The sequence below is a fragment of the Lolium rigidum genome, chromosome 5 (assembly GCF_022539505.1).
Source record: "Lolium rigidum isolate FL_2022 chromosome 5, APGP_CSIRO_Lrig_0.1, whole genome shotgun sequence".
Taxonomy (NCBI): domain Eukaryota; kingdom Viridiplantae; phylum Streptophyta; class Magnoliopsida; order Poales; family Poaceae; genus Lolium; species Lolium rigidum.
Window position 1 is genome coordinate 149,464,845 of NC_061512.1, and position 15,868 is coordinate 149,480,712.

The 15,868-nt window shown below is 42.3% G+C and overlaps 1 protein-coding gene across 1 annotated transcript; it reads right to left on the reverse strand.

The window, feature by feature from the left end:
• Positions 1-7,794: 7,794 nt before the first annotated feature.
• LOC124651928 (CBS domain-containing protein CBSX1, chloroplastic-like) lies at positions 7,795-11,112 on the reverse strand. Its single transcript, XM_047190944.1, has 8 exons — positions 11,053-11,112; positions 10,510-10,594; positions 10,352-10,416; positions 9,737-9,785; positions 9,067-9,125; positions 8,479-8,594; positions 8,343-8,400; positions 7,795-8,258 (listed from the first exon to the last, which is right to left on the reverse strand). Exons 2-8 carry the CDS (start codon positions 10,562-10,564, stop codon positions 8,184-8,186), a joined length of 477 nt encoding a protein of 158 aa, XP_047046900.1. The 5' UTR covers positions 10,565-10,594; positions 11,053-11,112; the 3' UTR covers positions 7,795-8,183.
• Between the last annotated feature and the right edge of the window lie 4,756 nt (positions 11,113-15,868).

Below are 15,868 nucleotides of genomic sequence, written 5' to 3' on the forward strand. Positions count from 1 at the left end.
CCTAATTAGCTTGGACTACCGGATCATCGCAATACACATGTTTTAACCAAGTGTCACAATGGGGTACCTCCATGCCGCCTCGTACAAAGGTCTAAGGAGAAAGCTCGCATTTTGGATTTCTTGCTTTTGATTATTCTCAACTTAGACATCCATACCGGGACAACATGGACAACAGATAATGGACTCCTCTTTAATGCATAAGCATGTGGCAACAATTATTATTCTCATATGAGATTGAGGATATATGTCCAAAACTGAAACTTCCACCATGATTCATGGCTTTAGTTAGCAGCCCAATGTTCTTCTCTAACAATATGTATGCTCCAACCATTAAGGTGGTAGATCTCTCTTACTTCGTACAAGACGGACATGCATAGCAACTCACATGATATTCAACAAAGAATAGTTGATGGCGTCCCCGTAAACATGGTTATCGCACAACAAGCAACTTAATAAGAGATAAAGTGCATAAGTACATATTCAATACCACAATAGTTTTTAAGCTATTTGTCCCATGAGCTATATATTGTAAAGGCGAATGATGGAATTTTAAAGGTAGCACTCAAGCAATTTACTTTGGAATGGCGGAGAAATACCATGTAGTAGGTAGGTATGGTGGACACAAATGGCATAGTGGTTGGCTCAAGGATTTTGGATGCATGAGAAGTATTCCCTCTCGATACAAGGTTTAGGCTAGCAAGGTTATTTTGAAACAAACACAAGGATGAACTGGTGCAGCAAAACTCACATAAAAGACATATTGTAAACATTATAAGACTCTACACCGTCTTCCTTGTTGTTCAAAACTCAATACTAGATATTATCTAGACTTTAGAGAGACCAAATATGCAAACCAAATTAGCAAGCTCTATGCGTTTCTTCATTAATGGGTGCAAAGTATATGGTGCAAGAGCTTAAACATGAGCACAACAATTGCCAAGTATCAAATTATTCAAGACATTTTAGAATTACTACATGTAGCATTTCCCGATTCCAACCATATAACAATTTAACGAAGAAGATTCAACCTTCGCCATGAATACTATGAGTAAAGCCTAAGGACATATTTGTCCATATGCAACAGCGGAGCGTGTCTCTCTCCCACACAATGAATGCTAGGATCCATTTTATTCAAACAAAAACAAAAACAAACCGACGCTCCAAGCAAAGTACATAAGATGTGACGGAATAAAAATATAGTTTCAGTGGAGGAACCTGATAATGTTGTCGATGAAGAAGGGGATGCCTTGGGCATCCCCAAGCTTAGACGCTTGAGTCTTCTTAGAATATGCAGGGGTGAACCACCGGGGCATCCCCAAGCTTAGAGTTTTCACTCTCCTTGATCATATTGCATCATACTCCTCTCTTGATCCTTGGAAACTTCCTCCACACCAAACTCGAAACAACTCATTAGAGGGTTAGTGGACAATAAAAATTAACATGTTCAGAGGTGACACAATCATTCTTAACACTTCTGGACATTGCATAAAGCTACTGGACATTAATGGATCAAAGAAATTCATCCAACATAGCAAAAGAGGCAATGCGAAATAAAAAGGCAGAATCTGCCAAAACGAACAATCCGTAAAGATGGATTTTATTGAGGCACCAGACTTGCTCAAATGAAAATGCCCAAATTGAATGAAAGTTGCGTACATATCTGAGGATCACGCACGTAAATTGGCTGAATTTTCTGAGCTACCTACAGGGAGGCAGGTTGAAATTCGTGACAGCAAAGAAATCTGAAACTGCGCAGTAATCCAAATCTAGTATTTACTTTACTATCAAAGACTTACTTGGCACAACAAAACACAAAACTAAGATTAGGAGGGGTTGATACAGTAGTAAACAACTTCCAAGACTCAAATATAAAACAAAGTACTGTAGTAAAAACATGGGTTGTCTCCCATAAGCGATTTTCCTTAACGCCTTTCAGCTAGGCGCAGAAAGTGTATATCAAGTAACATCAAGAGACGAAGCATCAACATCATAATTTGCTCTAATAATAGAATCATAAGGTAACTTCATTCTTTTTCTAGGGAAGTGTTCCATACCTTTCTTGAGAGGAAATTGATATTTAATATTACATTCCTTCATATCAATAGTAGCACCAACGGTTCGAAGAAAAGGTCTTCCCAATATAATGGGGCAAGATGCATTGCATTCAATATCCAAGACAACAAAATCAACGGGGACAAGGTTATTGTTAACCATAATATGAACATTATCAACTCTCCCCAAAGGTTTCTTTTTAGCATTATCAGCGAGATTAACATCCAGATAACAATTTTTCAATGGTGGCAAGTCAAGCATATCATAGACTTTCTTAGGCATAACGTAAATACTTGCACCAAGATCACATAAAGCATTACAATCAAAATCATTGACCCTCATTTTAATGATGGGTTCCCAACCATCCTCTAGCTTTCTAGGAATAGAAGTTTCAAGTTTTAGTTTCTCTTCTCTAGCTTTTATGAGAGTATTTGTAATATGTTTTGTGAAAGCCAAGTTTACAGCGCTAGCATTGGGACTCTTAGCAAGTTTTTGTAAGAACTTTATAACTTCAGAGATGTGGAAATCATCAAAATCTAAATCATTATGAGCTACAGCAATGGGATCATCATCCCCAATGTTGAAAAAAAATTCAGCAGTTTTATCACAGGCAGTTTCAGCAGTTTTAGCAGTTTCAGGTAATTTTGCGCGCTTTGCACTAGGAGTAGAAACATTGCCAACACCAATTATTTTACCATTAATAGTAGGAGGTGCAGCAACATGTGAGGAATCAACATTAGTTGTGGTGGTAATAGTCCAAACTTTAGCTACATTATTCTCTTTAGCTAGTTTTTCATTTTCTTCTCTATCCCACCTAGCACGCAATTCAGCCATTAATCTTATATTCTCATTAATTCTAATTTGGATGGCATTTGCTGTAGTAATAATTTTATTTTCAATATCCCTATTAGGCATAACTTTCGATTTCAAAAGATCAACATCAGAGGCAAGACTATCAACCTTAGAAGCGAGAATATCAATTTTATTGAGTTTTTCCTCAACGTATTTGTTAAAGGTAGTTTGTGTACTAATAAATTCTTTAAGCATAGCTTCAAGTCCAGGGGGTGTGTTCATATTATTATTGTAAGAATTCCCATAAGAATTAGCATAACCGTTACCATTATTATAAGGATATGGCCTATAGTTATTACTAGAATTGTTCCGATAAGCATTGTTGTTGAAATTATTATTTTTAATGAAGTTTACATCAACATGTTCTTCTTGGGCAACCAATGAAGCTAACGGAACATTATTAGGATCAATATTAGACCTATCATTCACAAGCATAGACATAATAGCATCAATCTTATCATTCAAGGAAGAGGATTCTTCAACAGAATTTACCTTCTTACCTTGTGGAGCTCTTTCCGTGTGCCATTCAGAGTAATTAATCATCATATTATCAAGGATCTTTGTTGCTTCACCAAGAGTGATGGACATAAAGGTACCTCCAACAGCTGAATCCAATAGGTTCCGCGAAGAAAAGTTCAGTCCTGCATAAAAGGTTTGGATGATCATCCAAGTAGTCAGTCCATGGGTTGGGCAATTTTTAACCAAAGATTTCATTCTTTCCCAAGCTTGAGCAACATGTTCATTATCCAATTGTTTAAAATTCATTATGATACTTTCTCAAAGATATAATTTTAGCAGGGGGATAATATCTACCAATAAAAGCATCCTTGCATTTAGTCCAGGAATCAATACTATTCTTAGGCAGAGATAGCAACCAATCTTTAGCTCTTCCTCTTAATGAGAAAGGAAACAATTTCAATTTAATAATATCACCATCTACATCCTTATACTTTTGCATTTCACATAGTTCAACAAAATTATTAAGATGGGCAGCAAGCATCATCGAACTAACACCAGAAAATTGCTCTCGCATAACAAGATTCAGTAAAGCAGGTTTAATTTCAAAGAATTCTGCTGTAGTAGCAGGTGGAGCAATAGGTGTGCATAAGAAATCATTATTATTTGTGGTTGTGAAGTCACACAACCTAGTATTTTCAGGAGTGGCCATTTTAGCAGTAGTAAATAAAGCAAACTAGATAAAGTAAATGCAAGTAACTAATTTTTTTTGTGTTTTTGATATAGAAAGCAAGACAGTAAATAAAGTAAAGCTAGCAACTAATTTTTTGTGTTTTGATATAATGCAGCAAACAAAGTAGTAAATAAAATAAAGCAAGACAAAAACAAAGTAAAGAGATTGGGAAGTGGAGACTCCCCTTGCAGCGTGTCTTGATCTCCCCGGCAACGGCGCCAGAAAACAGTCTTGATGCGTGCAATCGACACACGTCCGTTGGGAACCCCAAAAGGAAGGTGTGATGCAGACAGTAGCAAGTTTTCCCTCAGAAAGAAACCAAGGTTTATCGAACCAGGAGGAGCCAAGAAGCACGTTGAAGGTTGATGGTGGCGGAATGTAATGCGGCGCAACACCGGGGATTCCGGCGCAAACGTGGAACCCGCACAACACAACCAAAGTACTTTGCCCCAACGAAACAAGTGAGGTTGTCAATCTCACCGGCTTGCCGTAACAAAGGATTAACCGTATTGTGTGGAAGATGATTGTTTGCGAGAAAACAAGTAAAGAACAATTGCAGTAGATTGTATGCGATGTAAAGAATAGGACCGGGGTCCACAGCTCACTAGAGGTGTCTCTCCCATAAGATAAAAGCATGTTGGGTGAACAAATTACAGTCGGGCAATTGACAAATAGAGAGGGCATAACAATGCACATACATGACATGATAAATATAGTGAGATTTAATTGGGCATTACGACAAAGTACATAGACCGCTATCCGACATGCATCTATGCCTAAAAAGTCCACCTTCAGGTTATCATCCGAACCCCTTCCAGTATTAAGTTGCAAAACAACAGACAATTGCATTAAGTATGGTGCGTAATATAATCAATAACTACATCCTTAGACATAGCATCAATGTTTTATCCCTAGTGGCAACGAGCACATCCACAACCTTAGAACTTTTCGTCATCTGTCCCGCATTTAATGGAGGCATGAACCCACTATCGAGCATAAATACTCCCTCTTGGAGTTAAGAGCAAAAACTTGGCCAGAGCCTCTACTAATAACGGAGAGCATGCAAGATCATAAACAACACATAGGTAATAACTTGATAATTAACATAACATAGTATTCTCTATCCATCGGATCCCGACAAACACAACATATAGTATTACGGATAGATGATCTTGATCATGTTAGGCAGCTCACAAGATCCAACAATGAAGCACAATGAGGAGAAGACAACCATCTAGCTACCGCTATGGACCCATAGTCCAGGGGTGAACTACTCACTCATCACTCCGGAGGCGACCATGGCGGTGAAGAGTCCTCCGGGAGATGAATCCCCTCTCCGGCAGGGTGCCGGAGGAGATATCCGTAATCCCCGAGATGGGATTGGCGGCGGCGGCGTCTCGCAAGGTTTTCCGTATCGTGGCTCTCGGTACCGGGGGTTTTGCGACGGAGGCTATTTGTAGGCGGAAGGGCGAGGTAAAGGGCGTCACGAGGGGCCCACACCATAGGTCGGCGCGGCCGAGGCCTGGGCCGCGCCGCCCGGTGTCCGGCCACCTCGTGGCCCCACTTCGACTCTCCTTCGGTCTTCTGGAAGCTTCGTGGCAAAATAGGACCCTGGGCGTTGATTTCGTCCAATTCCGAGAATATTTCGTTACTAGGATTTTTGAAACCAAAAACAGCAGAAAACAAAGAATCGGCACTTCGGCATCTCGTTAATAGGTTAGTGCCGGAAAATGCATAAATACGACATATAATGTGTATAAAACATGTAGATATCATCAATAATGTAGCATGGAACATAAGAAATTATCGATACGTCGGAGACGTATCAAAGATCAACAAGTTTGATTGGTTAGGGTGGGAGAACTAGGAAGATTTGAGCTTGATAAGAGGCAAAGACAAGAAGGGCAACTTCCTCTTGGGGAGGTAGAAGCACCTTTATAGGTGGCCTCCAAAATCTAGCCGCTGGGCAGATTCGCAAGCCACTAGTTACGGAGTAAGTGGTGGGACCATTAGGTGCCAAGAAGTTATAGTCTTCAAGACCAACTTCCGGTCAAATATTATGCCCATTCTAGAGAGTTGAAACACTTGCGACAACTCCTAGAAATAGATATGTTTGCTCAGGCCTAATGTTGGTTGGAGGTTCCCGACACCGGAAGTTCCCGTGTTTACACACGGATGTTCCGGACCGGGAATCAAAATATACCACAACTAGAATTTTTGAGGGCCTCACACTAAAATGGGAAGGCGAAGTGGGTCCAAAATGAGTTACATGTACGTGATTTGATTCCACCCATATATTCCAAAATGAAATCCCATGTTGATAGTATGGCTTTCCTACGACTCAAATAAACGAAAAACTCCGGAAATCCTTCTTCACTCTTTTCACTTTTAAGGGGGCTTCGACCATCATGTGACATTCATTGGTAACACCTATAACACTCAAGCACATGATTAATCCACTATTATGTTGTCATTAAACATCAAAAACACTTAGGAAGGAAAATGCCCTTTTACTAACAAGTTTAGTTACTATGAGGAAATTTATGTACCACTTGAATTGTTGACTTCGTGGCATACCTTACTAGGAAGATTTAATAGTTGTTGCTAGCAACACATACAAACATCAATGCTTATATTTGTGGTATGTTAATCATGTACTTTTTTCTATTGAAAACAGAAGTGGCATGGACTACCATGTCTAATGATGACTTGGTGTGTTTAGTATGGTGTGCTTGAGTTGTGTACTTGTGTTCTTAATTTCAATAGATATGCATATTTTTCACTGATTGAGTTCAACCAATATTATTGTTTTTTTATAAAATTTTGAAAGTTCATGCAAAACAGCTGGGACGCGACATGCACATAACCCTTATGATGTTGATAGAGTGGATTGTGTACTACCAAGTGGAGCAGTTGAGGTGCCATATACTCGAAATATAGCATTGCACTTATCCATGTGTAGTATGATTTGAAATACCAACCCGGGTTAGGTTGGGCCTGGTCTGGCCTGGAATCTTGGCCCGTTGTGCCTCTCGGGTTGGGCCGAGGTTAGGAAATCATTTACACTAGGAGCCGACTTACTCTAGCATGAAATCCCTTCATGCATATTCCAAAAATCTGGTGATTTTTGTTAACATACTTTTGGAGTCTCCCCCTGGTGAAGATTCCAAATTATGGTGGTTTATATGTGCTCACATTAGCTATGAGGAGAGATCATTACATTTAAACATAATGTAATTAGATATATCCATTTGGCTTAGCGAAGAGAAGGAAAATACAAGGAGATACCATTGTAATTCATTCAAATGAAGTGTTTACATCTTGTGAGTTTCAAGACGAACATCATCCTACAAATAGATTTAAATGTCCAAAAATAATTGGCATTTTTCGCAGGCTGCATAAGGTTGAAACAACAATAGTAACTAATATAGGGTTGCTCTTGCTTCAATCTCCAACAATAGATAACCTCATCCAACTCCACACCCTCACATGTATTTGGAACTTACAAACAAAAATCATATGTTCGAAACTATGCAAACCACATGGTGAAATCAAACCTTGCATCTTATTGATATTGTTATCATTTGCTACAGCCTCGCTGGTTGTATGAATAAGTCATTTTCCGAACAAGCCAAGAAGGCAGGATCATAATACAGTTAGAAGTGACATGGCCTGAACCAAGAGATGGAAACGTATCATCATATACAAACACCAATTGTATTATATAAATCACCTTAATTAACATGGTCGAGGCTCGTACAAGCCATCAAGAAAAATGTAAAGAATATTAACCTCCATACATTGTGCTACTACTACCTAATATGGAGAGGCAACTGAGTACGCCAACCTCAAATGAATTGAAATTGCTGTCATGCAATACCTATATTACATTCGTCCCCAACAGTACACTACTTACATTAGACTGTGAACAACATTATATCCATCTATGCTCCAGGGAAAATTTGCTTGTGTGCTAGCAGCTTACGAAGTTCAGCTCACCAGTCAACGTTTCAGTTGAGCTGAGTTACCAAATTGCTGCAGGTTTAACCCCAGGTGATGTCCTTATAAAGAATCATCTGCACTATCTATTTTAAGCACCTTCTTCAGCTTTCTTCTTTATTTTGAGAGCAGCTCTGACGACATTCCCCCTTGTGATCATCCCAACCTAGTTCAGGGTAGAAATTCCTTTTTAAGAGACCAGAGCTAAGAAACAAAGAGGGTGTAAGGAAAGATAGGTTCATCCACTCACCAATTTTCCCGTGCTATCAACAACAGGTAATCTGTGGTATTTGGTTTCAAGCAGCAACCTGTGAAAAAACCAAACTCTCAGCAGTGATAAATCGGTAGTAAATAGCCTTGGAGAGACACGGATTAGTTGAACATACCTTGCAGCAGCATCGAGGTTAGTAGTTTCACGCACCACAAGAGGCTTGGGGGTCATAACATCACCAATAACTTTTCCACTGGTTTTGCTCAAGAGTTTCTGGATCTCGCGAAATGTCTGCATAGAGGTTGTTAGGAAGGAGCCTGATGAGTTCCTGAACTGGGAACAATGATAAGAACACTATACTAGGACCCACTACTAAGAATTAAATGGATGCTATTACTATGTAAGGTTGTTATGTGTGGCCTAACTCAATACTGTTCCACATCCTTAGGTATGGAAGAAAATTTGCTCTACTGCACATGTTTGATTACTTCGAGTCTTCAACAGACAATATTATATTGATATCACCAAAGATATTTCAAAAAACATTAAAAATGTGGAGGTGATATGTGACTGAACATTTGCAAGATCACTGTTTCTCAACATAGAAAAATGATGAATTCCCATTATAGAAATTTGCCTTCCTTGCAAGCCAGAACAATTTGTCCCAGTGGATGAAAGTTATAAAACTCAACAAATGAAAATATATGCATAGTTTAGGCAATATAAATAATGACATCATCAATCCAGGTTTTACAGAATATACCTTCCAATTGCTATCTACCTCAGGAAACATATTTGTGTTTGTATCAGCCAGTCCACATCCTGAAGCATGAGAATATATTCAAATACTGAAAGAAGTACTCGATAGGATTGAGATGCTGATATGATCTCAACAAATCTTAAAGTACTACCCAAAAATATATAATCATGGGAATGACCTCAAGTTTGTCTGCAAATCTCAAAGCAGCAAAAAAAAAAAACTATGACAAGGGTCGTTAACAACTACGTAGGATCATTGTGCTGTAGATATTATCTCGACTTATGGTCTTTCCTTGAAAACCACAATTGAAAAGATCATAAGGTCGCAATCACTCTTTTAACTTGTCCTTCAGATTAAGATCCTGACAACTTTGTGTGACGATATGTAGTGATATTGCAATATATTATCGGTTTTTACAGCCTATTTGCCTCCTCGTGCAGCACTGGAGGTGCAGGGCAATTCATAGCAGAGGGAAGGAGAACAGAAGATGGATATGCACTCGGCTGTGGTTCTAGAGAGTGAGGCTGAGAGAGATGAGCTGGTGTTCCTTATTCGTGTGTGTGTGTGTGTCGGTGATGCCGTGAATGAGTGTGTGGGTGCATCAGCTCAGGTGCTACAACATATCTTGTTATGCGACTATGAGTTCTTTGTAGCAAGAGATCACACACGATACCTGCCATTGAGTCCAGAGCTAATAGATCGTAATCTGAGACAACGCCAACCTGCAGGTGGAAAAAATTGTGTTGCAAATGAGTTTTTTTATGACAGGAAAAAATGGGGGTGCATCCCAACCAACAGAGAAAAAAAAGGTCAAGAAGAAACCATGAGAAAATCAGGACAACTAATCATCGCAATTAATGCTTCGTAAGACATAACATGATACAGAATGACGGAAAGGCCTATAAAATGTTTAGTCACGTGACATGGAAACTGCTCTCTGAAGCGTTGCCGCACTCCAAGTGAACATTCAAAACTTTGTGAACCCTTTATGCAGAATCACAAAAGTAAACAGGTTTAGCGCACCATCTAACTGTAACAACCACTTCAGCTAGAATATTTAAAACATTGATCTAGGAGTGGCCATGTAAGAAAAAGAGCTCCAGATCATCATTCATAGGGAAACCACACGATCGTTTGTCAAGGCATGGCATGTCAAATCCCATAGGACTTGGAAGAGTTATGTAGGTGCCACACATCGGGCCTGATATGTTCTGAGATTAGCTAAATTTACAAAAAGAACATGAAGTAGGAAATAAGAACAAATGGGTTGGATTTAAAGGGCACTAACCAACTTCCAGTCATCATCGATAACGGGGAAACCAGAGATCCTGTGCTGCACCAGCATCTCGAGCGCTGCACGCATGCCAAAAGAAAGGAACTAGTTAGCCAACTGGAAGCTCGTTCGATGAGCAGAGCAGAGAGTACAGTGCTAATTAATGAGGGCACCTTCATCAACCGAAGTCGATGGCTTGACGACGTAGAGATCCTCCTTTTCTGTCATGAAGTCTCCAACGGTGTACACTCCATTGTGCTGAGGAGGCAGGATGCAGAAGAAGCAAATCAATTATTTGACGCGCGCTGAACCATCAGCACTCAACACCAACAGCTAAAGAATTTTATTCCATGTTTGAGGAGATGGATATATTATGAGCAGTAGTAAACAAGCTGGCTACTCCCTATTTTTAGTGTATGTAATTTGAGCTGTTGCCTAAATCCCTCTGGAAATCTCAAGCGAAATAACTCATGCATAGGCAAGATCGACGCCAAGAAATAATCCCAGCTTCCATGGTTTATACTCTTTATATGTTGGAAAAGTCAGGTTCGGTGCTTGCTAATTAAGTGAAGCAGAAAAGCAAGGGAGCTACTTAAGCAAGTGACACTAACTTAAGGGGAGTGGAGGGGAGGCAAGAAGGAAATGAAATATCTTGCTTGCTGCAGAAAGACGAATTCAGTCAGTCAACAAGGTAAAGCCGTGCGGCGGGCGCTCACCGCGATGAAGCCGTTCCCCGCGGCGGGCGCCGGCGCGGCCGCCGCCGCGTACGCGCGGACGGACGCCCACCGGCTCGTGCAGGGCCCAGCGCCGGCCCGCCGTGCGGCGCGCGCGGGTCGAGGAAGGAGGCGGCGGCCGGCGGCGAGGGGCGCGTCGGCGGAGAGGAGCAGCGTGGCCGCGGCGGCCTCCATGGCGAGCGCAATCAGAGAGGAGCGGGGGAGGGATTGGCGGGTGGTGGGAACGGCCCGACGGGAGAGGCTACGGTGCGATATGGCGACAGGAGAGAGGGGGACTGCCGGTGGAACGGATGGATGGATGGATCAAGATGGGATTTTTTTTATAGCGGGTCGGCGGGCGGGCGCGCCCGGAAGGGGAAGGGGAAGGGGAGGCGTGTTGGTTTTACTTTTGCTTGCGCGCGGCCGGGGTGGAACCGTGGTGGCTGGACGGCGACGGCGACGGCGACGGCGACGGGAGTGAGGGGCACGGCAGAGGGCAGGGTTTCTCCTTGGTTTGTTCCGGCGTGGGAGATTCACCGGGGGGCGCTGCACGTGCTCGTTTACCTGGGTTTTGTTCGTCTCCGCCCGCCTTCCTGGCCGACTTCCGGCGCCGTGTCCGTGTGTGTACGGCGGTGGTGCGATGTGAATCCGGGGAATCCAGATTTCAGAGAAGCCCTGTTGGTCTCACGTAGAGATGCAATATGAATAGGCTGATAGCAGATGCATCGTTGAAATACGAATAGGCTGATAGGATCCACAAATTAGAATCTAGGCCTCTCGTTTGGTTGGAAGGGATTTCATTGGAGTTTGCAGGAGAATCCTGCGTTGGTCTTTGACTCGCATGATTTTAGATCCACGGGATTAAAATGTACTCCCTCCGTTCGGATTAAATTGACGCGAAAGATGCAAAGCAAGTAGCTTATGACTGTATGTTCCCCGCGTCAATGTCCAGAGGTAGTATGAATCAAACAGCATTTATATAGAAAATAATTCTATGGATCCAAATCCTATAAAAATCATACTCCCTCTATCTCATGAAACCTGTCTCAACTTTAATCAAATTTGGGTGTATCTATATACTAAATAGTGTCTAGATACATCCAAATTTAGACAAAATTAAGGCAAATTTCATTAGACAGAGGGAGTACAAAATTCATTTGAATCAAACAAGCCCTTATAAACTCCCTCCATCCATAAAAGGATGTTAAAGATTTGTCCAAATTTAGATATATCTATATACTAAAAGGTGTCTAAATACATCTAAATTCAGACAAACTTTATATGGTAGTAGTAAAAGAAGAAAATATAAGGATTGACTTGCTCTTTTTATTTTAACATCCCACGCACTAAAACATCAATTCTTTTCTTTTTTTCCTTGGGATGTCAAACATTTTTTATCCAAATTCCTGTAGTTTTTCTAATCATGTAGGATTTGATAAACCTTGTCACTTAAATCCTATGTTTTTTTCTTCTATCTTTGTGTTTTAGGGATCTTACGTACGGATCAAAGATGCACTAAGATGAACATATCAACTCATTTACATCACCCTCCTTTTCACGGAGTGGCCATACACCATCATAAGCCTAAGCCTTTTTTTTAGGCCATTAGGTCGCTCATTTCTCCATCTTATGCCAAAACCACCCCACCCCTCCCTTCCCACGGATCCCATCATTTTCACTCTCGTTCATTTTCTTTCCTCTTCAACTCATTCTCATTCGCCACGTAGGCACACTAAGCATATTTATTGAACAATTAGCAGGATATATATTCTTAAATCGTAGTACGACATAAAACTATAATTAAATATACCCCCACCGATCTATAATACGTGTCGGGAATTCAGTATAAAGTTGTACGAAATTACCAACAGAGTAGCAATAGATTCAGGTTCTGATTTTAAGTGGTGCCATATGGTTTTTAGAGTCTATGGTAGAAGGTCTGATATTTAGTCTCTGGGCCGACCTAGCGCTCGTTCGAACGAGAAAATGGCTTCACTTTGCTCACATATGAGGAGAAAATTCAGCCACGACCATAGTAACAACTGAATATTCAACTTAGGAAATAAAATAAATATGTAGATGACCTAGAACTTACTTAATTCTTAACCTAGAGCTAGCGAAAAAGAGTTATTATTTGTATCGGTTAATTTTTTTAACTGGTACTGGTTAATTTTAGATTGCTCTCCTATTGGATTGTAGGCTTATAAGGGCCTTGAGTACTCCCCCGTTCCACCAGAAATATCACAATTTTATTAAAATTTAGATGTATCTTCCTACTGAATAGAAACTAGATACATCTAATTTTAACAAAGTTAAAAGTCGAGATACTTTGGGACGAAGGAAGTGTCTATGATGATTGTCTAATCAGGCAAAACAACAAGCTAGACAGCTGAGGCGTCTACCGACTAGTGTGGTCAATGTCTTTGGCAACTGGCTTCACGGTGTCGACTTAAGGTTTAAGTTGCTTCTTAGGGTGGGGCCGCTTGCAGTTATCTGGGCGCTTTGGCTAAGTAGAAATGACAAGATTTTTAATGACAAAAATTGTTCTTTATTGCAGGTCATCTACATATGTACAGGTATTCTCCGTTCGTGGTTACCTCTTCAGCGGGTGGAGAACCGAGACCTGTTTACGGAGGTCTGTACACGGTTGGAGGCTACGACGAGGGATACTTTTTCGCTACATGGGTGACAACATAGTCTACGGATTGCATCGCCACCCTCTTCTTAGACGTTATATGATTTATCGTTTCGATATGTATTTCGCCTAGTTTATTTTTATTTTTATATATACTTTGAATCCGGCATAACTGAACAGCTGTATGCATCCCTAGCTATCGCGAGACTCAAATATAATTGCTTCTAAAATAATAAAGCATCCTTTATCGAAAAAAAGACAGCTGAGGCGTGCGAAAAGAGGCATGCCCATGCCTTGGCGCTACACAACAAGTCAGCTAGCAGCGGCAGTGCTGCTTCCGACGTCCCTGTTGACGCCACACGCATCGTCTACGTTTTGCTATTTGCCCGCGTCAGACTACGCGACGTGTCCATGTCAAAACGTTCTTCATTCTTCTCCTCCCTCCTATTTTTCTTCTTCCCCGTTTCTAGTTTCGACGGTCAGAAGCGCTAGTTGGCTCCGTTTTGACCTGTGGACGGACGGACGGACGGAGAGGTCTGTACAGGAAGAGTCGTCCACGCGTCGACGCGAAGCGCCCCAGAGTGTTCGACCAGGGAGTTCAACGGTGACAAAAACGGCAAAGCTCCATGCTCAATTTCCCAATCACCTAGAAGAAGGGCAAGCAAGTCGTCTCTGCTTTCTCCACCGGTCCAGAGCAACGGTGCATGATCGATGTCGCAGCCCCGGCTTCTGGATCACTGCCAGCAGAAACTGAAACCATGGAGCTCCACACATGCATACACACTTCCTTATGTTTAAATAGTTTTTTTTTTTTGAATTCCGGACCTAGACTATGCTGGCATTAGTCAAAGCGGTGGTACAAGTTACATAAAGGGACATCAAGAAAAAGAAAATTACACACAAGTTCCTAGATTTTGCACGAGGACCTCTAAAAATATTGCAGAAAAGCAATCAGGTCCCTCTTCCACACCGCTACAGGGGGATGAGCTGCGCCGGTGACCACCAACATCCTCGCTGGGGACATGGCCACTTGGGAGAAGGCCGGTGCCAGGCGTCGCCGCCACATCATCAGAGAGAGGCCTCCGAAGGAGGTTGCTGCGACGCTTCTCTTGCATCGGCTGATGCCAATCTTGGGCATCCAAGATCGATGACCATCCCGTGGTCACCGTGTGATAGCTCGAGGTAGCAGCACAAGTCTTACCGGCCGCCACGAACTCCTTGTCTCCGTCAGTGCCCTATCCCTCGCCGCCACGGCCGGCCAAGAGGACACCAAGGAGAAGGAGTTGTAGCTGCCGGAGCCAGCGCTTATTGACCGAGCGGACGCCCACCATGGACGCGAGAGAAGAGCCACCATGATCTGCTTCCCGATGCTGCGCCACCACATCGAGAAGCTCGAGCTCCAACCCGCCTTATTTGCCGAGATGCCTGTGTTGATGTCGCGCAGCAGCCGTCGCCCTCGCCACCGGAGCCACGCCGCCGCACCACCCAACTGCAGGATGCACCAGATCTGATGGGGGATAACTGGTGACCTACTCCAAGACGCCACTACGGGAGCACTAAACCTACCTACATCTACGCCGGCGCCTTTCCCTCGCCATCTCCGGCCGGCAGTGCCGCCGGAGAGGGGATTGGATCGGCCCGGTTTGCTTGAGGAGCCTCTCAAACTACTGTTGAATGTACAAGGACGTCGCCTAGAGGGGGGTGAATAGGCGGGTCATAAAAACTTCTACTTGAGTGCTAAACAAGGCGGAATAAAACGACTTAGTGTTTACTTGTTTAGCTCAAAACCTATCAACTAGGGTTTGCCTATGTGCACCAACAACCTATGCTAAGCATAATGAGCAACAAGGTGATAACAAGCTAGATATGGAACAACAAGCATAAGGTATATCACAACGTAAAGCGCATAGGTAAAGGAGCTCGGGTTGAGAAGTAACCGGTGCACGAGGAGACGACGATCTATCCCTAAGTTCACACCCAAGGGTGCTACGTCTCCGTTGGAGCGGTGTGGAGGCACGAGGCACTCCAATGAGCCGCTAGGACCACCGTATTCTCCTCGAGCCTTTTCACCAAGGGGAAAGCCTCGATCCACTAAGGGACCGTTGAGGATGGTCACCGAACCCGTACAAGATTGGGGCAAACCCAAGTATCAAGCTTGAGGCAACTCCACAACATAGAGGCTCT